The 26,560-nt window shown below is 40.2% G+C and overlaps 1 protein-coding gene across 1 annotated transcript in view; it reads left to right on the forward strand.

The window, feature by feature from the left end:
- Positions 1-26,560, forward strand: part of SEMA4G (semaphorin 4G) — a 141,755-nt gene that overhangs the window by 62,246 nt on the left and 52,949 nt on the right. The window contains exons 3-5 of the mRNA XM_063435029.1: positions 1,839-1,987; positions 13,687-13,749; positions 14,415-14,513. Coding sequence (XP_063291099.1) covers positions 1,839-1,987; positions 13,687-13,749; positions 14,415-14,513 — 311 coding nt within the window. The remainder of the gene's footprint in view (positions 1-1,838; positions 1,988-13,686; positions 13,750-14,414; positions 14,514-26,560) is intronic.

Below are 26,560 nucleotides of genomic sequence, written 5' to 3' on the forward strand. Positions count from 1 at the left end.
GCTGTAATTCTAACACATTAGCGAAACCTGCCATGTGGGTGTTGACAGTGTGTGTTTCTTTGTTGTGGAAACCTGCAATGTATTGGAAGACAGCGATAAACCCAATAAAGTTCATTTTTTTCACCATCTTTTTTGTGTTTTGTTCTTATCGTCCTATAATTCATACTAACCATTTATCATATTATCCAGTCAATAAATGTTTAGTAAGTTATTTATTTGTTTGTTTGTTTTTTAGATCAGTTTCCATTTATTATTAAGTTAGAATTTTTATCCCATCCTTTTTTTGGTTTGTTTTCCAGGATTGTTGAGCTCCACAAGTGAGCCATTAGGGTTATTTGTAGAAAACATAACTATTTGTTAGATTCAAGAAGCAATATATACTGGGCGAGGGTTCTGCGCAGTATCTTAGCTGTTCCTAGACCTGCCCTCTTCTGGACAGAGATCTCAGATGTCCCACCTGGAATCTGCTGAAGACACTCCCTCCATTTGATAGTCAAAGCCCCAAGTGCTCCAATCTCAACTGGGACTACTACTGCCTTTAATTTCCACATCCTTTCTAGCTCCTCTTTCAGTCCTTGGTATTTGTCCATCTTCTCATGTTTCTTTTTCCTGATTTTATAGTCACCGGCGATTGCCGCGTCCACAATTATTATCGCCATTTATATAGCTCTAACAGATTCCGTAGCGCTTTACAATATTATGAGAGGGGGGATTTAACTATAAATAGGACAATTACAAGAAAACTTACAGGAACGATAGGCTGAAGAGGGCCCTGCTCAAACAAGCTTACAGTCTATAGGCTACTGCAGTCTTACCTCCTTGTTCCTGGCCTACTACCACAATGTCGGGTTGGTTGGCCGGCCGGCCGGCCAATACTTGCTTGTCTGTCTGGATCTGAAAGTCCCACAGGATATTAGTCCTGCTCATTCTTGTATGCCAATATATATAATGCTTATAATCTAATTATGTATTCTATTATACACTCTTTCCATTGCTTGATATGCTCCTTTTGTGTTTCACGTTAAGGTTTCAAATTGATGTCTCTTACGGTGTCTTCTTAATTAATTTAGCAAGCTTTGTTTGCCAAAACATAACATTCTATTACATTGTAGCATTCATTAATTCAAAGTGCATTTTTACTACGTGGATATTATGGATTTATATATAATTTTAAAAGAAAATTCTGATATGCACTTAATGTGGAACTGTTACTTTTTTCTTTAGATAAAGCATTGTAAATCCCTTTAAAAAATTTCGTGTCATGCTCTGTTTTCATTAAAAATTGTATATTAAATATTTACCAAGTGCCATCACAATCCAGTTCAGTCAAGACATTGGTGCACACTGCAAATGAGAGAAGGAGGAATTGAAAGTGTTTTAAGTTCTCCTGTTCCACCAACGGTGTTCAATGGCATAAAATGGCAACATTTATATCCAGGATTGACAGGGAGCCAAGGTGGAGGCACCTAGTGATAGGATAGACGTACATAACGCAGTATGGATTTCTTCATTTTAATGTTACTTATCAGACCTCACAAAAAACAATGTTGTGGTACACATAGGGATTAATTTATTTTTCTTGATAGGCGTTTCAAATAATTTTTTTTTTTTTTAAATGATTTGAATTTCTTATTTATTTTTAAATAATGTATTTATTTATTTATTTTTTTGACCGGTTGGTTTAGTTTTGCATCATACAGTGTGTAAACCCTAATTGTTATTTATTAATTTGTCGAACAACAATACAGACGATTTTGTACTTTTATAGATACAAAGTGTAATATTAATTGTACGGGAATCTCACGTCTGATCCTAGCTGTAATTTGTGTCTCCTACAGAGCTGTCTGATCTGAAATCATTCAGTGCTAATGTAAAGAATTATAGCACATTACTCCTGGAGGACGAGAAAGGGATTCTATATGTGGGAACAAGAGGCGCCATCTTTTCTCTCAATTCAAGTGATATTTCCCATGGGTCACACAGAGCTGTAAGTAATAATTTAAAGTTCACTATGGATTGTCTGTCATGGTGTAGATACTGGCATTCAGAATCTGTCTACAAGGACTTTGTTCCACCTTGTAAAGAAAGCCAGTGGTACCTTAAAAATGAAAATATCACTAAAAAACTTTTTATTGTCAATAATCAAAAGGTTTTAATTACGAAGTTGTGTTACAGTTACCGTATTTATCGGCGTATAACACGCACCTCATTTTAAGAAGGAAATTTCCCCCCCCTCCCATAGTATTCTCCCCCCCTCCCATAGTGTTCCCCCACCCTTATCCCATAGTGTTCCCCCCCCCTTTCCATAGTATTCTCCCCCCCATAGTATTCTCCCCCCCATAGTATTTTCCACCCCCTCCCATAGTGTCCCCCCCCCTCCCATAGTGTTCCCCCCCTCCCATAGTGTTCCCCCCTCCCATAGTGTCCCCCCCCTCCCATAGTGTCCCCCCCCTCCCATAGTGTTCCCCTCCCATAGTGTTCCCCCCTCCCATAGTGTTCCCCCCCTCCCATAGTGTCCCCCCCCTCCCATAGTGTCCCCCCCCCTCCCATAGTCTTCCCCCCCTCCCATAGTCTTCCCCCCCTCCCATAGTGTTCCCCCCCTCCCATAGTGTTCCCCCCTCCCATAGTGTTCCCCCCTCCCATAGTGTTCCCCCCTCCCATAGTGTTCCCCCCTCCCATAGTGTTCCCCCCCTCCCATAGTGTTCCCCCCCTCCCATAGTGTTCCCCCCTCCCATAGTGTTCCCCCCCTCCCATAGTGTTCCCCCCTCCCATAGTGTTCCCCCCCTCCCATAGTGTCCCCCCCTCCCATAGTGTCCCCCCCTCCCATAGTGTCCCCCCCCTCCCATAGTCTTCCCCCCCTCCCATAGTCTTCCCCCCTCCCATAGTCTTCCCCCCCTCCCATAGTGTTCCCCCCCTCCCATAGTGTTCCCCCCCTCCCATAGTGTTCCCCCCTCCCATAGTGTTCCCCCCTCCCATAGTGTTCCCCCCTCCCATAGTGTTCCCTCCTCCCATAGTGTTCCCCCCCTCCCATAGTGTTCCCCCCTCCCATAGTGTTCCCCCCTCCCATAGTGTTCCCCCCCTCCCATAGTGTTCCCCCCCTCCCATAGTGTTCCCCCCTCCCATAGTGTTCCCCCCCTCCCATAGTGTTCCCCCCCTCTCCCATAGTGTTCCCCCCTCTCCCATAGTGTTCCCCCCTCTCCCATAGTGTTCCCCCCTCTCCCATAGTGTTCCCCCCTCTCCCATAGTGTTCCCCCCTCTCCCATAGTGTCCCCCCCCCTCCCATAGTGTCCCCCCCCTCCCATAGTGTCCCCCCCCTCCCATAGTGTCCCCCCCCCCCATAGTGTCCCCCCCCTTCCATAGTGTCCCCCCCCTCCCATAGTGTCCCCCCCCTCCCATAGTGTCCCCCCCCTCCCATAGTGTCCCCCCCCTCCCATAGTGTCCCCCCCCTCCCATAGTGTTCCCCCCCCTCCCATAGTGTCCCCCCCCCTCCCATAGTGCTCCCCTCCCTCCCCTTGTCCCATAGTGCACTTTCCCTCCCCTTGTCCCATAATTACTTACCTGTCTTGAAGCGTGGGCCGGCTTCACAGTGCAGGTTCGGGTTTCCGGCGGGACTGAAAGGAAGTGTGCACACTGAGTGCGCACTTCCTTTCAGTCCCGCCGGAAACCGGAACCTGAAATTGAAGTACCAGTACCGCAGTGCGCGCTGAACACCGGCCCACGCTTCAAGACAGGTAAGTAAACCTTCACATTCGCTCCATAAGACGCACAGACATTTCCCCTCACTTTTGGGGGGGAAAAAAGTGCGTCTTATGGAGCGAAAAATATGTATATCGGCGTATAACACGCACACATCATTTGCCCCCTATTTTCAGGGAGAAAAAGTGTGTGTTATATGCCAATAAATACGGTATTTGTATTATTCACTGTAATTGATTGGATCAGTTGACCCTAAGTCTGTGCTAAAATATTAAAAGAAAATGAAAATGAAAAGAATTGCAAAAGAAATCCCCATTTTCTTGGGGATCTGCGTACAACCAGTTAGTGACATTCTATAGTTACTATAAAACGTTTCTATGTTCTGTAATGGTAGGACTCAGCTAGGCCAACTGTGGTAATCTAAAAAATGTGGCAACGAGGATATATTAAGAGTAATGGCAGGATTTACTCACCCTGAGTCAGAAATTATATAAACTACAGCAGCTCCTACTAACCTTCCTTCATTTTAGGAAAATTGGTAAAAACATAAGCGCTTTTATATATATATTTGGAAAAAATACATGAATCTCACTATGTCCACACCTGTAAAATCATATTGCTCTTTAAAAAAACAAACACCTAATCATAACCCGGAATAGGAACATTTAATAATTTAAGAAGACTTAAAGATGAATGCAGCACAGACTTTAGAGTAGGTAACAATACAGTTAATAAACGGAGGGACGAGTTGACCCAGAGTGCAGACCATTTCTGTGCTCCCCTAATCCACTGTGGAGTGCCTGTTGATTAAATAAATAAAGAATGAATAAAACCCGTCTCGGGAGCTCATACGAGGGGGCATGTTAAGTATCTGTGGCCAGTGACCCAAAAGTGCTGGGCTCACTAGCAGATGTCAGTATGGGTAAGACAGCTGTGTAGAAATACTATTTCACTAGATATTATGGTCTGCTGAGGAGATTGAATCCCTATTGACTTCAAATATGACTTGGTCTCATAGCACAACTGATCTTTTTAGTAAGTATGGCCACTGATCTGACCCATTTGCACTGCATGGACTTCTGTGGCTACAATCGAGTATCCTCCAGTGCATTTTGCTGTGACCTCGGGCTCCAAGTAGTTAATGTACTCGGCCAACTTTATACTCTCTGTAAATGTTAGCAATTACTTGAATTGATGATTCTTCTGTATTCTCCTGGGAAATAGCCATAACTCACCTTTAATGTGGTCATCTCAATCCTTGCAATAAACTCCTCTAGCTGATTGTTAAAATAGTCCATTTTTTATATACAGCTTCAAACTGCTGGCCAGGTTCCCTTTTTTTTTTCTACTTTTTTGCAGACTGGTGAGTTTTTGTGAGTCTGTGCCTGCCTGAGCTCTGATAAGAGCATTTATAATGATTCACGTAATTACTAATGTTTTTTGACCGCTCAAGGAAAAAGTTTTAATATCTGAGGTCTGCTTGAGACTTCCAGTATTCTTGCCATGTATTGTCTATGTTACGTGTTCCATTAAAGCAAGTAGAAGAATTAAGTTTGGTTAACCGGTATTATCTTTTTATTAGTTTTGACAAGGGACCAGGAGCCCTGAAGGTATTTTAGAAGGAGGTGGCTGGATTTGACGGGTCGAATATTTGAATGAACACTCTGGGCATCCCAAGCTGCCTGGGACGTTTTTTAGCATGTTCAAAAATATTTTTTCCAATCATTGAATGAGTTAGAAGTAACTAAGTATGCTTACGGGTGTGATGTCATATAGGCACATGAATAATTATTGAAACCATGTAGTTAGCAATGGATGTGCCTGGCTTAGCTGGTCAATAGGCAATATCTGTTCTAAAGACTGGAGGTGGTCTGTAAAATAGGTGGTTTTACACTCTGTACGGGAAAAATAATCCATTTGCCACAAATCCTGGAAAAAGATTAGAGACCAATAGATCACATCCTACAATGTGATCTAATACACAATCCTGGCACTTTTTAGAAATAGGTTATGATGTTCACTCATCCTATATAACCATGTGCCATATAAATGGTAATATTAACCCCTTAAGGACCAAACTTCTGGAATAAAAGGGAATCATGACGTGTCAGACACGTCATGTGTCCTTAAGGGGTTAAACTAAATAATGTTGGTTCATCACATAAACTGAAAACGAACTTGTCGACGAGGCCTAACTCTACTGAATACAACAAGGTGAAGACCATAATGGTCGACACGGCAAATAAACCAAAGTAATGTCACTTTACTAATAGTACAAATATTTTAATCAGGAAATAAAAAATAAAAACACAAAAATAAAAATAAACGAGAATAAAACTGGCGAGGTGACCATAAAACCTATACTCATAGAGGGGAAGCCATCTCATAATAAATATAAGGATGTTAAATGAAATCTGTGATTTGGAGAGGGCAGTAGCCTATATATATATATATATATATATATATAAGCACAAAATGCTGAATGTTAAATGGACAATCTACAAAAAAAAAAAAAAAAAAGCACAGTCACTTCCTCAGGTTTTAAATAGTAAGAGTCTCCACAGAAAGGCATTGACACAAAAAAAGAGTTTTAAAAAAAATTAAAATAACAAAAAACCAACACACAGACACTTAGAGTGACCAATAGCGAGTCTGTGTGGTGTTCGTACGTGGAGGTTATGGAAAATGATTCTCTAGGTTATATTGACTCAGTAGCCTCTGCCACCTACTCACTTAACACTCCTGAGGGTGGAGAGCCAATTAATTCAAAAGCAAACCAGTATCTCATTTCAAGACCAGTAAATGAAAGTTTACATGGATTTTTTTCTCTCTTTATCTGTAAATAAACTGTGCGTAGTCATCTTGCTCTAGTTATTGTTAAACTAGGATAATCTCCTTTTACACTATTGTATATTACTGTGGAGGTGTCGGAGCTCAGTCTATTTCCCGTCCTTAGCTGCTTGGCCCTTAGAAATTAGTGGACACAACATTCAAAGACCTAAACTCAATATGTACATTTTATATTGCACGAAGCCATTAAATGCACACATATGAACTTAGAATTTCGTGATAATGGTTACTAAGCCGAATCTAGTATGCCTGTCTAGCAGTTAGCTGACCTATGATAAGGGATGAGCTGTGTTGAAGTAGTCTGTTGGGAAATGGCAGCAAGTGAAGAGACACTTTGTTTAACATGTGCCTGCTTTGTGGCCTTGTGTATTTCCATAGCTGGTTGATCATCTATGAAGTTTAGAAGCTGGACATCACAAACAAGTAGAGTGATATGGCCATAGCACGCCCATCTAAAAGATGTCCGCCTGTGCCATTGCCAATAACGTAGTAAGGGATTCACAGTTGCTATGGAGCATTTTCTCTAAACAGCAAATTGCAAACTTGTGATCGAAATACTTTGGAAATATTATCCATCTTGTCTGTAGTCACAGATTATTTGTTTTAGTCTAAATTTTTCCATTTCATTTTTAAATTCTTTATTTTTGTAGTGCATAAGTATGACAGACAAGCTTGTGACGCCACAATAGCAGACACAATAGCAGGCATTTCAAAAGGTATAGTACTGTGGCATGAGGTTTAACTGCACATTTTTAAGTAATAAACAGGATACTATAAGCAATGTCATATATGGTGAGGACAAGAGGAATAATTAAGACATGCTGCTTTAACTGACAGTAATATAATCAATGGGAAAACGGTAAGGTAACCTGCTCAACTATGGTAAATCTGTAGCTTAGAAGCTGCTGGCTGGACTATCATGGCCATACGTGACCAAAACATATCTGCAACAGTAAGAAGAATAGCATTTAGGTAGGCTGGAGGTCTGGGATATCTGCCTGGCTATTACATGAGAATAATTTTTGAGGGCACTAGCAAAGCATAACAATAAGCATAAAATCATAGTAAATAGTTGTTTTTCGGCGCCGCATGTGGACTCTGTATGCCCGGGGAGGTGTACACCCGTGTTGAGGAGGAGTCGGCATCGCTGTGGGTAAGTGCGTGACTTGGTCGCTTGTTTTAGCCGTTTGTACCCTTTCCATTTCATTTTTAATTCACCACAATTTCTATTTTAGTAAATAAACTGGTGTATCATCAAAGTGTAATTAAAATCCCTAACAGCCTTGAATTTAAAGAATCGGGGCAGTCCCCACACTCTTGGAAATGAATGGCTTTGAGTTGACGGATTCTCGGTAAAAAAAAGCCAAGAATGAATTGCTAAGTATTCGAGCCTCACACACTTTTCTCCTGGGTCCTTGATTTAATTTGCTACGTGAGCAATACGCGATGGCCAATCCGACTCTCTGTATCTGTTACCAGGATCCTGCATAAAATGGAACTTTGGTTTTGTGTTGCTACAAATTGTTGCAGTTTTAGCTTGTACATACAGCTTTATTTATCCTTAATGCACATAGTCTTCAGAAAACGCAGATCTTCAGTTTTCACCGCTTCCCTGACCTCTCTGCAGAGGAATGCACATTTCCCTGACCCCCAAATATTTAGACAGATCTGTTGTAAACTGTTAATATCCCACCGCGCTTAACATTTCATCTGTGAAAGGAACATGCCACCTGATTAATTGATGTCCTTGTTACTATCAGCAATGCTTTATAAAATAGTAACATAAAGTCGTACATACGTATCTAAAAGTATAGATCAATTTTTGATGTAAAAGCTCGAACTTGAGAAAAACTCTGTCCCCAAGAGCTTGCAGTCTAGAAATCTTCAAAGTTGCTTATGACTATTGGCTAAGCCTTTAGTAGGATTAACCATGCATCTGATATTTGAGAAATAACTGTTCTGGGGCAGAGTTCTAGAAATGGACCAGTCATTCAGCCAGAATATTCCTTGGTCTCCATAGTGATTATTCCACTTTTTAAACTCAACTTGAGATATATTTTTGGAAGATCAATAACGGTATGAAGCAAAACGGATTATTGATGCATATTTCTAGGCAGCAACTGAAACGTGGTTCTTTAGCTGGTAAACTTAGAATGTCTCAGGCATATAGTCAATTGATCAACAAAGCCCTGTACAGCATGTGAATGCTACATACTGCAGGGCATTCATTTGCATTTGCTTGCCCACCTCACAAAGATAAAATATCCCCATAATGAGAGGACTCCTAAGCCAAAGATATACCCAGAAATTTATGAACACTCCAAGCACCATAACCACTACAGCGTGCAGTGGTAATTTTGATACCAAAGTGCCTGTGTCCTCTACCCTCCCCACCCCCCACCCCTGATTGCAATAAGGTAGAAGCTGCTTAAGTTTGACTTTTATCTGGAGTTTGCTGTGTTTGGCTCCCCTTTTTCACTACTTCCTATGGTGAGTTTGAAGTGAGCTTGCACTGCATACCTAAGCTATGGGGAGCTAATAGAAGTTCTTGCTTAGGAGCTTATGGCTCTCCCGCTGAAGTATTAGATGGGGAGCAGTACTCGGTGGACCCAGGTAAGAAGTGACTTTTTAAAATAGGAGGGAGCCAGGGAACTCCTGGCACCATAACCACTCCAGCATGTTGTGGTGGTGTTGGAGCGTGGAGTGTTCTGCAAATGCACCAGTTAACACACTGATTACTGTCACTGATACATTCAGCATTTGAAGAGTTAAATCTGGATCAGGTGTTGTGTGTATGAGGGGAATAAAACATTCTGAAAAAATATTTGATTGTTGCACCTGGGCCCTAAATCTACCGTTTGCTTTTGCTGAGTATAGAAGGCCTAGGCTTAGTCACGGCCTCCCCCCCAGGGCTAAGGTGTAGGTGTATTAGCGTTGTTGTACTGTTGCTCTGTGACCTCTGTGTTTGTGACCAAGCAAATTAGAGCAGAGACACTCCTTGTGTCCTTAGGGCAGAGGTAAAACCAACACACTGTACTCGCTGCCAAGTCACACAATCGCAGGCTGACTCATTACGTCGTAGCCCAGCCTGCATCTATTGTGTTACACGAGGGTTAATTCACGCGCTGGCTAGATTTTGTGAGAATGTCGGTAGAATTACAAATATTTGTTTAGTATATAAATTTATTAAATGTGAACAGTGGTGTAATCGATAGCACTGTTTGTGATCTCTCCCTTGTGAAACATATTGTAAAGTAATGATAATAAAATAATCTGATGCTGTTTGTACTGTGACGGAATTTCACCCATTCTGGGCAGACGTGGAGCCATGGGAGGAGCATTGGACAATGAATGGGGTTTGTTTACAGAACGGTGAGCTCCATAATTCAGGTTAGAATCCCCAAGCTGTGACTAGAGCCACCCTGATGATTTGTTTCCCCAAACTCTGTTATTTTGGTCTGAATTGTGCAGTTCAGTTTAGTTTTTAGATCGCTGCAGTTCAATATTTAATAAGTAACACGCAGTGAGTTTGTGTTCTATCCCAAAATACTTCCTTCTCCGTTCTGTATGCTTTCACAGATCTCTGGACTGGGTTTGTCTGAAAATACATCATTTAGTGGCAGGTGGTGTTATTGGCTAACCGTAAATTCCACTTTCACTTACACTTCTATACACAGTGGTGCATCATCATGTTTAATGATAAACTGTAGAGAGGAGAAAGTATGTTATTGCTTTCATTTAAAGGGACACTATAGGCACACAGACCATTTCATCGCATTGATGTCCCTGTCCCCCTTAGCCCTGCAATGTAAATCATTGCAGTTTTAGAGAGAGACTGCCTCTAGTGGCTGTCAATCAGGCACTTCCTGCTTGCTAGGCAAATTCTGGTTGCCTAACCTTAGCTGAACCTGCTTACGCTGTACATGAGCACATCCAGAGTCTGTTAAATCCCCATAGGAAAGCATTGCAGCAATGTTTTTATTTGGTGACTACATCGTGCTCACAGCGTATGCGCATTAGCCTTCCCTGTAAGGTGACATTGGAGGAGGCAGAGAGCCGACCCAGTGCCAGGGGAACATTGGAATCAGGTGAGTACAGTAAGTGTGTTTTTTTAAAAAAAAACATTTTACCTTTACATTGCTGGGGGGGGGGGGGGGCAAGGGAGAGGGAGACCAGAGGGAGCTATTGCAGGAATTGTATTCCTTTCACTTTAGAATCCTTTAAAATGCACACTGCAGACCCCTGAAGCTTTCTGAAATGCTTTGTGTGAAGAGTGTGTTTTTAATTAAAAAAAAAGGTGGAGATTTCAGTAGAAATTTGCACTTTTATAAATGAACCTTGTTTCATACCCCCGGCTGTCAATCAGATAACCGGTCCTGTTACTTCCTGGTTTGGTTAGCTCAGTGGAGATAAACTCAAGAGGCAGCAATTACCCAGAGTACCTGCCTTGCAAAGACTTCTCATTGAGCTGCTTTGGGAAGTCTGTGATTGGACAGCCACAGAAAGTCTGGGCGGGGTTAGAAGGGGAGGGCTTGCAAAGGCTGCAGACAAGAGAGTTGTAGGTTTTGCAAGCTGTTTTTAAAGGAACACTATAGTCACCTAAATTACTTTAGCTAAATAAAGCAGTTTTAGTGTATAGATCATTCCCCTGCAATTTCACTGCTCAATTCACTGTCATTTCGGAGTTAAATCACTTTGTTTCTGTTTATGCAGCCCTAGCTACACCTCCCCTGGCTATGAATGACACAGTCTGCATGAAAAAAAAAAACTGGTTTCACTTTCAACAGATGTAATTTACCTTAAATAATTGTATCTCAATCGCTAAATTGAACTTTAATCACATACAGGATGCTCTTGCAGGGTCTAGCAAACTATAAACATAGCAGGGGATAATACAATCTTAATTAAACAGAACTTGCAATAAAGAAAACCTAAATAGGGCTCTCTTTACAGGAAGTGTTTATGGAAGGCTGTGCAAGTCACATGCAGGGAGGTGTGACTAGGGTTCATAAACAAAGTGATTTAACTCCTAAATGGCAGAGGATTGAGCAGTGAGGCTGCAGGGGCATGTTCTATACACCAAAACTGCTTCATTAAGCTAAAGTTGTTCAGGTGACTATAGTGTCCCTTTAAACATACCCCAATGAATACCTGCATGTGTGATTTTATATTATTCTTTTAGGGCAGTGGAGTTTCCCTTAAAGGCTTTCATTTTCAGTGATGGCTGTTTGTGATAAATACGTTTCCACCCCAAATTAATAAAGAAGTTAAACTTTGTCGACTAAATTATATATTTTTTTTTTATTGAGCTTTTCCAATATATCAAGATCAATGTTACACTTTCTCTGTAAAACACTTTGGTAAATACATTTCTCGAAACAATCTTACAGACAGACCTGTATAACACTAAGCTAATCAAAACGTATTCAATAATTTTAATCTCAAATATGACTTTACTTGAGTCTGGAATAAATCTGATACATTATTTGAACTGCCTTTCACTGGTGTGGTAATGGACTTGTTACAGTTTTGAAATGGGCCATATTGCCGTCTGGCACACATAGCGAGGATATTTCATTAAATATTTTATTGTCTGCATATCAAGACAGTTGCAACATCCGTCAGCTGTCACTGGAACTCTGATCCACTTAATGTGCAATCAGAATGTTATCTCCATGTCACTCTCACTTGCATGGTGTAATTGCTGGTTCATGGCTGACAAATCAATGACTCACATTTGTCGTACAGCAATGTATGCATAGCTGTGTGCACATATTTAACTTTCCAGTGTTCCCACGCATTGACATTCAGTATATGTGGGCAATTGTCAGTCTGTAAATATTATATAGATTATTATGATAGTATTGTCTATTACTTTCTTAAACTATAGTCTGCGCAAAAGAGTCACGTACCCGGGGCCTTCACCAATCTGAAATAAAATGGCAACTTGCTACAAGGTATCTGTGTGCATGGGAGTCAGTTGAGTGTTATTTTGGGCCAACCTGTGTTGCTAGTCCTGTCTGAATGAAGTAGTATATTTGGACTAGGCATTTCCTTATTAGAGTGGATGTAAAATATTTGCTGTTTAATTAATAATAAAATAATCTAGTAATGCACAAAATAATTACTTTTATTCTGATGGTACAATTCACAAATGACTAAATTAGATCGAAGTGGCGTTGATATTCAATTGATATAAGAAGTCTTCTTACTAGGCTCTTCTGAGATGTGGTGGGGGGGACGTAGTAGGACTGTAGGTTAATTGCTCTAGGAGGTCAAATATGTATTTGTCCCTTTGTGAGGTTGTATTGGAAGAGCTGTTCCTGTCCCTCTTCTCTCACCGATAAGTTTATATATATTATTATGTTAAGTGTGACCTCCATAAAACCTATAGCACTTAGCATTTGTAATAGACCCAAAGAGTTTAAGAACAGGTGGTGGGGTGCAATGATACCTGCTCTTTATCGCAAGATAACAATCAGAAGATGAAAATGGGTCATAATACTCTGCAGGTTACGAACATTTTCGGTATATTCTACTCAAGGGGCTTTTAGGGCTTTAAAGGTATTCCGCAATAAGAAATGGAGACATGTTTCAGTGAAATAAGGATTGTCCTGCAATTTCCATGCAGATGGTGCCGGGTTTTGAATACATACAAGGCTTCGTTCTAGTCGTAAAACGTATAACTTGCCAAGCAACAGCTACATTTTTAGTGTTTCTGGCTACATATAAGAAATAGAGGGGGAAATGTGTCCGGAAGACTGATGTCATTCATTATTTTGTTTTGTTTGTGGTGTCTACGAAAGTGAGAAAAGGTTTTATTATAAATGTTTTCTTTATAGGATAATTGTGTTGAAAATAATGTTAATGGTTTCATAGAATAATGTTTTAATTGATGATTTGAGGTTAGTGGCCTAATGGTTTGTCATCAGCGGTACCTTAGAGACCACTTCAAATTGAAACAAAGCACATTTGATACTTAAACAAGTTGCCGTAATTAAAAAGCGAAAAACAAAGACTAATCGACAAGTGCAACCTTAAAATTTTGATGTGTGGGATTCAAACTGTTACATTGTCACCACTGTGAAACTCTTTTGTTAGGAACCTAAAGTAATATTTGACCATTTCTTTCATTCGTAGATCCACTGGGAAGTCACACCTTTAAAACACAAGGATTGTTTGACGAAGGGCAAGAATAATCAGGTATCTGTACAGAAATTTGTCAACGTTTTCTATCCTCGGCTTTTCAGCATGCGGCTGTAATTTTTGTTTGTCATGATCAGATTTTGGGAAAAAACTCAACATAGAATACAGACAAGACACAAGCTAGCGTCTTTTCAGGAACAGTGCTAATTCACCTTATTGCAGATCGAGTTATACAAGTTCTGTCAGTAGTGCCTTTTAAATCCATCATTCTGCATGCCAAACTTGGTATGACTGATAAGAACGAAAGTCTTTGTAATGAAAAATGACAGACAATTCAAGTTTCAAATCTGTCTAAGGGCAGTATTTCAGAAATATAAAAACAATAACATAATAAAATTAATATTTGTTGTAGTGTGTGTGTGTATAAATGAATGTTTGTTTATATGGTAACTTACATAAATACATCATTACATACCTTTGTAAGAGTTAACATTATTCCACAGTTAGTACAAATTATTTGTAATCAATCCAAAATTTCAGCTTTTTGGAACCTCTACTGAGCAATAATCTTGCAATCACCGTAAATCTTGTTATTTTTCACTTGTGATCACGAACGAACTCAGTCCAGAGAAGAAAATATTGCTATTTTAAAAATAAGATCCATATGTTGTGTTGTGATTGCATCAAAGAAAATTGTTGTCATTTTTCTCTTGTGTTTTCAGACCGAGTGCTTCAACCATATAAGGCTCCTGCAAACGTTTAATGATACCCACCTGTATGTGTGCGGCACAAATGCGTTCTCGCCGCTGTGTGGCTTCATTGTAAGTTAAGTCTCTATGTTCATGACCATGTTATATTTCAAGAAGATGAAAAAGTTACTTTTGTGATTTAGCCAAACAAATTGAAACAACATCTAAGGGTTTACTTTATGGTGTTCGTACTGTGAACGGAATTGATATTTTTAGTGAACGGAAAACTAGAATGGCAAAATGTTGATAACATGGGGGTGGGCATGAAATATATTCTACTCCGCTATAACTATAGCTTTGAACTTTGACCATTTTTTTCACCACAGTTTAACGTTCGGGGAACAAGCTCTCTAAGCAATGCTATAACAACTCCATAGAGTCGATTTTGTTTTTGATTTACGCTGCTCTAACTTTTGTCCTAGCAGAGGCATTAGGTAATCCTGATTCTCTGAAATCACCTTAGATCTATTTATATATAAACTAATTTTTATCTAAAATGTAAATTTTTATGGGGGTTGTGAATGTTTACTGCGCAAATTGTAGTAAATTATATTTGAGGTCAGTTTAGATATCCGACTTCACGGAGAGTTCATTTTACATTTTTCTTTTCTTTACAATTGCGTGTGTTTAGATATCTGTCTCGTACTGTAAAATGTATGCGAGTATAATATGAATACATATAATAAGTGCATTGTGTATTCAACAATCGATCTACTAGACCTGGGTATTATTTTTTTAGCCAGTCAACTCTTTGGCCGATCAGTTCTTTGTACAAATGATGTTTCTCTGAAGCGCCATACATACGTATAACCGAGAAAGTGATTATCATGGTGGAACATGTTTGGTTCGGTATTTGCGGTTCTGCCTATGGTGCTAAAAAAGATGATTGATGGCTAGGGGATAGCCACTAAATGTTTGTTTTATTCACAGATGGCGGGAGAAGTGATCAATAGAGGGAAAACAAATATATTCTGCTCTTCCTCTTTCCCCCTCTTTTGGTTACCTTTTCTCTTTTGATTTGTAAACCAAATAGTGTGAAAATGCAGTACTCTGATCGTTGATCGTCAGAATCATTTCCCCAAATATTTTACAGGGGCGATATTCAAACCTTACAGTAAACTGAACCAAACTTCATTTTCAGAAAGAGACTGTGTGTGTGTGTGTGTGTGCGCGTCCATTTCCAAATAATAATGTTGATTTGTGCTCAAAGAGGTAATGTACCTTTCTTGTAAAGTGTATGGCCACATTCTGACTGTCTCCCCAGCATCGTTATACCATCACTTTAGACATGCATCAAAAACCAAGAACAAACCAAGTGCGTCATTTCAGCCACAGCGAGCCAGTAATCGCTCTCATATTAACTCCTCTGTGGCAATTCAGCTGATGTCGAGGCAATTTCAAAATAGTGCCACTTTCACAAGATTCTAGTTGGCTCTGAACTAACTTGTATTGCATGAGCCACAACCTTTGTGTCTTTGTCTAGGTCTTGCTGCTGGCCTCCTGAGCCAATATTAGCTATCATCTTCAGCTCACTGTACTTTTGTGGTTCCACAGCTCTTAAGCACGTTATCCTGCATCCATCTTGTTGTTATTGTGTACTGGACCTGACTACATCCCTGACTTTGAATTTGTCCTGTTCAGTATTCTGTGTACCAGACCTGACTACATCCCTGACTTTGAATTTGTCCTTTCCACTATTCTGTGTACCGGACCTGACTACATCCCTGACTTCGAATTTTTCATGTCCAGTATTCTGTGTACCAGACCTGACTACATCCCTGACTTTGAATTTGTCCTTTCCAGTATTCTGTGTACCAGACCTGACTACATCCCTGACTTTGAATTTGTCCTTTCCACTATTCTGTGTACCAGACCTGACTACATCCCTGACTTTGAATTTGTCCTTTCCACTATTCTGTGTACCAGACCTGACTACATCCCTGACTTTGAATTTGTCCTTTCCACTATTCTGTGTACCAGACCTGACTACATCCCTGACTTTGAATTTGTCCTTTCCACTATTCTGTGTACCAGAGCTGACTACATCCCTGACTTTGAATTTGTCCTTTCCACTATTCTGTGTACCAGAGCTGACTACATCCCTGACTTTGAATTTGTCCTGTCCAGTATTCTGTGTACCAGAGCTGACTACATCCCTGACTTTGAATTTGTCCTGTCCAGTATTCTGTGTACCAGAGCTGACTACATCCCTGACTTTGAATTTGTCCTGTCCAGTATTCTGTGTACCAGACCTGGCTACATCACTGACATGCAGAGGATCCGTCTGTATCCCAACCCAAAGGAAGTAGTCAAGAATAGGGCTGCATAACGTACTTCGTAATGAAGAGTGAGTGTTTTGCTATGAATTGTACGGCCTGGAACACTCTTCTGATATGCTGGGCACAATGATATAAGAACTGGGTATTTTACGAATCTGTCAACAACAAGGCGACGTGCTGTAGTTTGTAAAGATAGAACATAATATCAATCTGTTTCACTGCCCAGGATGATATAGATTTCACAGTCTCACAGTCTCCCAAGTTTAACACCTCTCTGAGCTCTAGAGGATCTCGTGTTGGATTTAAGCTGCTTTGAGTGCTTCTTGGGTTTTTGAAAAGTTTATGAAAGACATCTTTGCCTTTTTAATAAACAATAAAACAAAAGTGTGAGGAAGAAATCGTGGTCACATTTTTAACATAAAACTATGTTAACCTTCAAACTATAAACCTTAAATGTGGTTTTTCACACAAAAATGCATGCTCACGTTTTCTTATCCATGTTTTTGTGTGATCGAGCTAATCCTTAAAATGGACTTTTAACATAAAAGTCAGACACACACATGTTACGTGAGCAGTTAGCAGGAAAGAAGAATAATGGAGTATTTCATTTCTATTTATTTTTTTAAAGTACCTTTTTTGCAGCATTTAACATTTATATACCGTGTAGCATTTACACCTAAATCTTTGAACTCTTCTGTTAATTACCTGCTTCGATCTGTGCTGCATTCTCTCAGACTCAGTTGCTGTGAAACAAAATTGGTACATCGGATTTGAATTTGAGCAAAAATAGATGAGTTGCGAGTGGATTTTTATCGTCTTTTTTTATATACATACAATTTTACTATTTTGGCTTAAAGGACCACTATAGTGCCCGGAAAACATACTCGTTTTCCTGGCACCATAGTGCCCTAAGGGTGCCCCCACCCTCAGGGACCCCCTCCCTCCTCTTCTCCGCCTCCGACCCTCCCTTTTCGGCTGAATGCGCACGCGCGGCAAGAGCTGCGCGCGCATTCAGCCGGTCGCATAGGAAAGCATTTACAATGCTTTCCTATAGACGCTTGCGTGCTCTCACTGTGATTTTCACAGTGAGAATCACGCAAGCGCCTCTAGCGGCTGTCAGTGAGACAGCCACTAGAGGATTTGGAGGCTGGATTAACCCTATTATAAACATAGCAGTTTCGCTGAAACTGCTATGTTTATAAAAAAAAAAAGGGGGTTAATCCTAGAGGGACCTGGCACCCAGACCACTTCATTAAGCTGAAGTGGTCTGGGTGCCTAGAGTGGTCCTTTAACCCCTTAAGGACACATGACATGTGTGACATGTCATGATTCCCTTTCATTCCAGAAGTTTGGTCCTTAAGGGGTTAAACTTTGAAATATAGGTTTTTTTGTTTGTTTTGGTGTTTTTTTTTTTACCCCTGCTCACCAAGAATCAAGATCCACTTACCTGAAATGTACAAGTTCTAGCAGTTCTATATTTGATTTGTAAGGAGACCCACAATGCTTTCTCATGGGTGTCGCACAATGTTCTGCGTGTGATTGTGTCACTGTGAACGTTACATTCTGTGACAAAGAAAGTCTTCCAGGGCAGAGAGCCTGAGAATGTGTCAATCTTTGTGTTTCAGACTGAACCTAAATAAAATGGCCAATATCCCCTTAAGTATCAACAGTAAAAACAACGCACAAAATTCACAACAAACACTGCAACGCTGGTGGAAAGGGAATGACTAACCCTCGGGGCAGGGAATTTGCTGTGTGGCTAGTTCATCGATAGACGAGAAACAAGACTGGTGTGATTTGGGCCCTGGAGTTCTTCACATGAGTGCGTTAACCCCTTCAAAGGCCTAGTTTCTTGTCATATTTAATAATGATCATGCAGGAGAATGTTATAGGAATGTGACAGCGCTAGCCGAGCGTCACTAACTGAATTATGGTATTTCAATTTTAAAAAAAAATTTTTTATTTTCTGTAGCAAAAATGTTGTCTTTTAGTTTGTTTCACATAGCCTTCGCTAGCCAGCTAGATACAGGTAGCCTCCTTATGATTCCCATCATTTATAAGCGTCATTGTCATGGGTTATTACTCCCATAATTCTTAAGCAGCCGATGTTGTGGATTTTCACACTCAAAAATGTATCATAAATAAACCATTTCAGGCAATCTCTGCGCTGTTTTATTTAACATCACATGTTCGATGGATGCAAATGGCGACTGAATGTATTTGCACTGTCTATGTCATGTCCTTTACTGTCCTTATCTGAATGACTTACCTCTCAGGAGTAACCACGCAGTGATTTTTCACATTTTCATGTGAGAAAAAATGTAAAAAAACAGCACCCAAAACTGTCATCTAGGAGGACATTCAGCTACTAAAATTTTACAGGCCATTTTTTTATCTCACTGTGTACAGCATAGGCGTGCGCACGGGGTTCCGGCTCCCAGCTACAGTAGACAGCCCGCGCGGTGAGAGGGAGCAGACAGCACCCTCGCCGCGGCTGATATGGAGAGAGCCACCCGACCCACTGGACCCCAGGCACAAGTCCACGCCAGCACTCCAGGTAGGGAGGCTGGGTGGACATTTTTTTAATTAAAAAAATAATAATTTGTGACTGTGTGTCTGTGACTGTGTTTGTGTGTGTGTTTTTTTGTGTGTGTGTGTCTGTTTGTGTGTGTGTATGTGAATGTGTGTGTGTGTGAATATGTGTGTGTCTGTGAATGTGTGTGTGTGTGTCTGTGAATGTGTGTGTGTGTCTGTGAATGTGTGTGTGTGAGTGTGTGAATGTGTGTCTGTGAATGTGTGTCAGTGTATGTGAATATGTGTGTCTGTGAATGTGTGTGTCTATGAATGTATGAGTGTGTGTGTGTCTGTGAGTGTATGTGTGTGTGTTTAAGTATGCGTGTCAGTGTGTGTGTGTGTATATATATATATATATATATATATATATATATACATACACACACATATACATACACACACACTGGAGTGTATATTATTTTTTTTGTGGGGTGGGAATCTTGGTTCCCACACTTTATTCCCCAGGACTTTATTCTCCCCTGTCGGCTCACGCAGAACCGGCGCTGAGTGTCGGCTCTGCTCTAAGCCTCCATGGGCCGGCGGGGAGATCAAAGATCTACCTCACCGGCCCACAGCAGCATGAAGGGAGGCAGGAGAGGACCCGGGGAGCTCTAGACAGCAGCTCCGCCAGGTTCCTCTGGCGAGATCTGAGCGTTGCCGCGGCAACGCTCAGATCTCACGAGAGTTAACTCTAGCCCCGCAGGCTAGAGTTCACTCTCCACTGGACCACCAGGGATGGGACATGGCAGCAAGGATCCCCCCTCCCTACATAAGGTAAGAAGGGAGGGGGGATATTTACTAATCTGCCCCCACCTTCACAATCTGTCCAAACATACAGCACACACACACACATACAGCACCCACACACAAAAAGCACCTACAGACATACAGCACTCTCACACAAACAGCACACACACAGCACCCTCACACACACAGCACCCACACACATACAGTACACATACAGCACCCTCACACACACAGTACACTAACCGCACCCTCACAAACACACACAGCACCTTTACAAACACACAACACCCTCACACACAGCACACTAACAACACCCTCGCAAACACACACACACACACAAACAGCACCCTCAGAAATACATGACACCCACACACATCACACAAACAGCACCCTCACACACACAGCACCATCACACACACACATCACACAAACAGCACCCTCACACACACAGCACCCTCACACAGCACACTAACAGGACCCTAACACACACACACAAACACCCTCACACACACACACACAAACACCCTCACCCACATAGCACACTACCAGCACCCTCACACATACACACACACAGCAGCACCCTTACACACACCACCCTCACACAGCACACTAACAGCACACACACACACACACACAGCAGTGTATGTATATATGTGTGTGTGTGTGTGTGTGTGTGTGTGTGTGTGTGTGTGTATATATATATATATATATATATATATATATATATATATATATATATATATATATACATATACATATACATGCAGCGTGTGTTTGTGCTTTAGGGTGCACACCCTAATGCAATAGGCTGCGCACGCCTATGGTGTACAGTATTTGCTTAAACCAGAAAACGAGTCTTGGAATCTCCATTATAGATATATAGATATAGATAGATATAATTGGTCACTTTAAATAAATGAGGTAGAGGCAAACTGTCTGCCTACACAAATTTCAACATGGACAAAAAAAGTCTCCACAGTGCAGCAATATCCCCACACTGTAGTTCCAACAGTGTATAATAGCCAAACCGGAAAACAGATAGGAGTATTTGCAGTGCACCCCCTGGTGCTACACCTTTAATTTCAGAAGGACAAAGTAAAAAAAACGTTTCGGGCAATAGCCCTTTATCAATGAAATGGACAGTAGCATTGATAAAGGGCTATTGCCCGAAACGTTTGTTTTACTTTGTCCTTCTGAAATTATAGATATAATTGGGATCTATGTATTCTTTCACTTCTGTTGTTTGTCAAAATGTTCCATGTATGTGCAGTGTGCAGTGTATGTATCCAAGGGTGATTCTTTAGACTTTGTTAATTCTTCATTCCACTTTTAGTGAAACTGTAGCCAAACGAAACAAGTCCTTTTTTTTTCTTTGATATTTTCTTCGCTATTTAGAGAATAACCCACAAATATTCTCAGAACTGGCACTCTTTTTTTAAGAGCGAACGTGGCTTTGATAAAAGTGGGACCCTCTTGCCTCACTTTGTTTGGAATAATTTCATGTCTTTTTATTTCATGTTTTGGGCTCTGCTCTTTGTCAGACTTAACATAAAACAAACTGCATGTTTGATGGGAGCCACACTCCCATTCCAGGTCTAAACATAAAACAATCCGTAGAGGTTCTGTTAGAATGTTTACTGGGCTCCGAGCAGACACGAATGCAGGACCTTGCATAATTGGTAATGTGATTAACCCTTTGAACATTCCTTTATGTGTGTATTGAATCATTCTCCAAATTGTCTTGTCCCTATGCAGTTTACATTTTAAAGAAATAACCAGTTCTTTATCTGTACTGCTCTTTGAAAATGAATTTAAAAAATGAATTTTGAGAATGTTCAGGTGGTTTCTATATGCTGAGAAAGTGCTAAAAAGGCAGCTTCACATGTAATTAAGCCACGGTTGTAAACACTGATCATGCAAGACACCGGAATTGTGTGTTGTGTTTTTATGATTTTTATTTTGTTGTTTTTTAGTATTAATTTCTGACTGTATTTTCAGTCTCTCTTTCTCTAGGTGCACTGAGAACTATAATTCATTACTGTGTGGATAGTGTATTGTCACCTGATCCAGGTATTGGGAAATGTTTGCCAACTTTAGAATCCAATCTAACTTTTTTGGGGGGAATCAGAACAAAGATTCCTGCATATCATATTAGACGTCTTACTTGGGATCCACTATGAACTACTTCATGCCTCCAGTACTTCTGCCAGAGAGCTGGAGTTCTTAAGGAAATACTCCAAAACACTGTGACCACTTCAGTCTTTTGAAGTGGTCATGGTGCAAGGCAGCCTGTATTCGCTCAAGTAACTTCTGTGCATATTCTTTACACTAACTTTCATCCATTGTCTGAGATCGCTCAGCTGATGCTTTCAGCCATTGAATGAATGGCATGATTGGCTTCTAGTCCTGGCACCTCTGCAGAAGCCAAATGCAGTTAAAACACTTTGCCCCATTACCAGAGATTGGCCCCAGGATACAGCAGGCTATAGTGGCTATGATGCTAGGAGTTACCCGATAAAAAAAAAATAACTCCAGTCTAAATAATGAAAGAAAAAGTCTATTGTGGCTTAAAGGTAAGTACAACTAAGGTAATAGGAGTATGAAGAATGTGGGCTCAGAATTCTCAGTGCTCAGAGTATTCTGATCCATCTCAGGCTGCTCGGCAACCCCATCCGGGGTCTCTTCTCTGGTTAATATGAATATAATGGAGGGGAAGGTGGCTGTGCTGCCATAAATGTCCTAAGCTGTGGTCTATGAAACAACAAAAATGGTAGGAAGGAAAATCATTGTGTAGTCTGTCTTATGCACTGGAAATATGAGAAGAAAGAGGTGCACTTACACAATCCACTATCATCCACCATGTAGAACGTATAATTATTCTTTATAGCTAGAGTAGTAAGAACAATCACATAATAAGAAATGGTTACTGAACCCCACAAACACTTCTCTCTGAGCGTAATGGCATAAAACAAACAACACGATGACATGAAACTATCGAAAGCTGTAGTTGTTCCCTTGTGGAACCCGTTACAGCCAAGAGCATGCTGAAAAGATACAGAGAGAATGCAATATAGCAGAATTCAGTACATACATCGTTCCTTCTCTAGAAGGGCTATATCCCTTAGGTATAAACACAATATAATGACTACCTGACCTCGAATTACAAATACTGTGTTAACACAGTGTATTCTGGGGCTCCTCCAGAGATGGCCGAGAATTGGAAGTCACTCATCACTGGCCTCACTTGTAGGCACCTTGCCGTCTTGCAGCTCATGATAAATTACACTCTCACAGGCTTATCTTAATTACCTGCCACTCTTTTTATACTTTACTGCTTTATAAATGCATTCTCCTGCTTCATCTATAATTTAAAACCCAATTTAAAATATTGGCTTTCGTTAATAACATTCTCCACAATAATGTCCAAAACTAGGTATCCTCTCTAATTTCGAGCTACAGTTTATTTTTACTCTGCCAACATTCATCACTTGGTTGAGATTTGGAGTTACAGTCCACAGCATTTAGGAGCAACTCATGGCAGTCATTATATATAATGAATGTGTTTCTCAGAATGGACTGTAGGTGGAGCTCTTACAGGTTTGCATAGTTGTGTAGTGATGCACAGTTTACCCCTTTTTCTCTGCATTTCACTGCGGTTAACTGTGATTGGTTCCATCTATTTTTTTTTGCATATCATTCTGATTAATATTTTAACTACTAGTAAAATTAATTTTTCTGCATGCATTTGATTTCTGATGGAAAGCATAATAAACATCTTGTAATTGTAAACCCCCAATAACCATATATGCCCTCACAACCCTCCTTTGTCATCTTGTTTTTAGCAAATAACTATATTGTTTTAAGGAAATAAAAAAACACAGGATGATCTAATGATCTCCACACACTTTACAATCAATCATACATCACCTGGCATTCTTACAAATGCATACCCTGTATCTCTCACTACTAGCTCCATTACCTAACCCTAGTGTTGTTTGAGATAACTGCAGATAAGTGTGTGAGTTAAATGTGCAATGAGCATACAGTTACATTATTATTACTATTTTTGGTATTTATATAGACCCAACTTGTTACGCAGCGCTTAACAAAGGTGAGAATTTTACAGTTAATAAGAAAATTGCTAATTGTTACCGGAAAAATAGGTTGATGAGGACCCTGCTCGGAAGAGCTTACAATTCACGTTGTAGACCAGTCAGTCTGACTGCTTTTCTACATTACACTCTTACTGTTATGTACAATAAAAACATCCCATTTCTATTCGATTGTAGACACAATCCAGATATTATCAATTATATGTTAACACATGATCAGGAAAAGCCCAAAACAAGTTACCGTACATATTGCCAGCATGAACTGGTTTCTCAGTAAACATGTCGTATGCAATCGTCATAAACTCATGATATCAAAATGAAACCATTGTTTCTTAAATGATCAACAGTAGCCAAAATAACCTAAAAATCTTAAAATGCTACAAACGGACAATGTAAATGAATAAACAATGAATTAGACTTTAACTTTACTTCGGTTTACTCAGGAGGATCCCACTGGTTCCTTGTTGCTCCTTTTGCCTTTGGTTTTGAACTCCAGACATGCGTCTGCTACATTCGAAGAGTCACACCGTGGGTTGACCTGTATCCCTATTTGAAGGAATACTAAAGCATTAGGAATACAAAACAAACCTGTATTCCTTGCGATTTAATGTCCCTCTCCCTAGATTTAGAGGCCGGTATAACAAGATCTAGAGGCGGATTTAACGCTGCAATGGAAACATTGCAGTTTATAGAAGAAAAATGATTTTTTTTTTTTATGTTTTACATTCCAGGGTTACAAGGATGGGATCACTGCACCGGGTCCACTTCATTAAGATGAAGTGGTCTGGGTGACTTGAGTGGTCCTTTAACCCCTTAAGGACACATGACGTGTGACATGTCATGATTCCCTTTTATTCCAGAAGTTTGGTCCTTAAGGGGTTAAAGTGTCCTCATCTGAAAACGTAACGCTTATGTCAGGGCTTCACAATTCCAACCTACGGCACCTAAAAAATACTAAGTATCCCTATAAACATTCTGGTTTGCAATGTCACCTGGCCTTGGCTTTATATATGTTTAATATAGATTTTCTCACTCCGTTGTATATGTGTGTTGCCTTGTTAAATCCAGTGTTATAAATATAGTTATTTTGTATCTACATCTTATTTATATCTGGGTCCTATCAACTCTGACTCAGTGAGCTTAGAGAATGTTTATATTTGCTATGCCTCGTCATGTAAGCTGTATGTTACAAATCATCGCTTGTTTCAGTCTGAATCACATTTTCTCTATGAACGTCTTCAGTGTCTCCACTGACGGTAGTCTTCTCTTTAGTGAGTCAATCGGTGGCCCGGCTGATTGGTTTGGCTCACTCCGAACAAGATGTGTTTGGAAACATGATCATGTTCCCTCATGCCTGACGGTAGTGGCACACTGTATGAATCCTGAACGGTCTACAATCTGAATATTGAGAAAGTAATTCCCAGTATCATTCGTCTGTTGCAGATTTAAGAAGCAAAATCTATTTATATGTGATGTTTGGTTTTATAAGGAAAAACAACAAAATTGCATGTTACAGGTTGCATAGGACTTTTTATTCCTTTTTCGTACGAGAACCAAGCAATATATAGGGAAACGCTAACCTCTGTATGTTTATTTGGCTCTTTGAATAAACTTTGATGCAAAAATGTATTTTCCGAGTTTCTCTCTGTCTTTTAGGTCTTTAATGTTGCAATATTCACCCTCACTCTCTAACACTGTGGGGAGAGCCAAGTTTACACCTGATGGTCCAAGATGTCGTATGGTCCCAAGTCTTTAATGTTGTTTTCTTTAGAGGCGATATTCACCCTCACTTTGTAACACTGTGGGTGAGCCAAGTTGCCACCTGATGGTCCCAAGTCTTTAATGTTGCATTCTTTAGAGGCAATATTCATCCTCACTTTTTGACGTTGTGGGGTAAGCCAGTGAATAATTATCTGTATAGAAAAATAATCTACCCAGCTGTGTTATTGGTGTTGGTTATTTTTAACTTCTATTTGAAATCCGCATTAAATTCTCACTTTAGTAAATAACTGTGAATTCCTGACCATTTTAAACTTTTTATTTGATGACCTTGTTTGGTTATTCGGACAACATTTCTCTCAACATCTAGCATTCTCCAAGTACTAGCCCTTGTTAATTACCAAAACACAATCTTGTCCCTCAATAGTTGTAACTTCTCTAGGAAGCAATCATCCCATGATCGATTTTCACTAAATATCAGTTGATACACGTAGCAAGACACGGCCGTACCCTATGGAGCGGTGAAGAATTGTCCCACGGTCATGACACAGTCCTGACTCATCCTCAGCCTGCTCGCTGTACTCCTGGCTAACCTTTACACCCGGTCTTATGTTCTCTGTAAATATTGTTAATAAGTCAATGCTGACTAATACAGAGAAGAATTTGTTTTTTAATCCTTTGATAAATA

Source organism: Pelobates fuscus, chromosome 10, assembly GCF_036172605.1.
Source record: "Pelobates fuscus isolate aPelFus1 chromosome 10, aPelFus1.pri, whole genome shotgun sequence".
In the NCBI taxonomy this organism is placed as follows: Eukaryota; Metazoa; Chordata; class Amphibia; order Anura; family Pelobatidae; genus Pelobates; species Pelobates fuscus.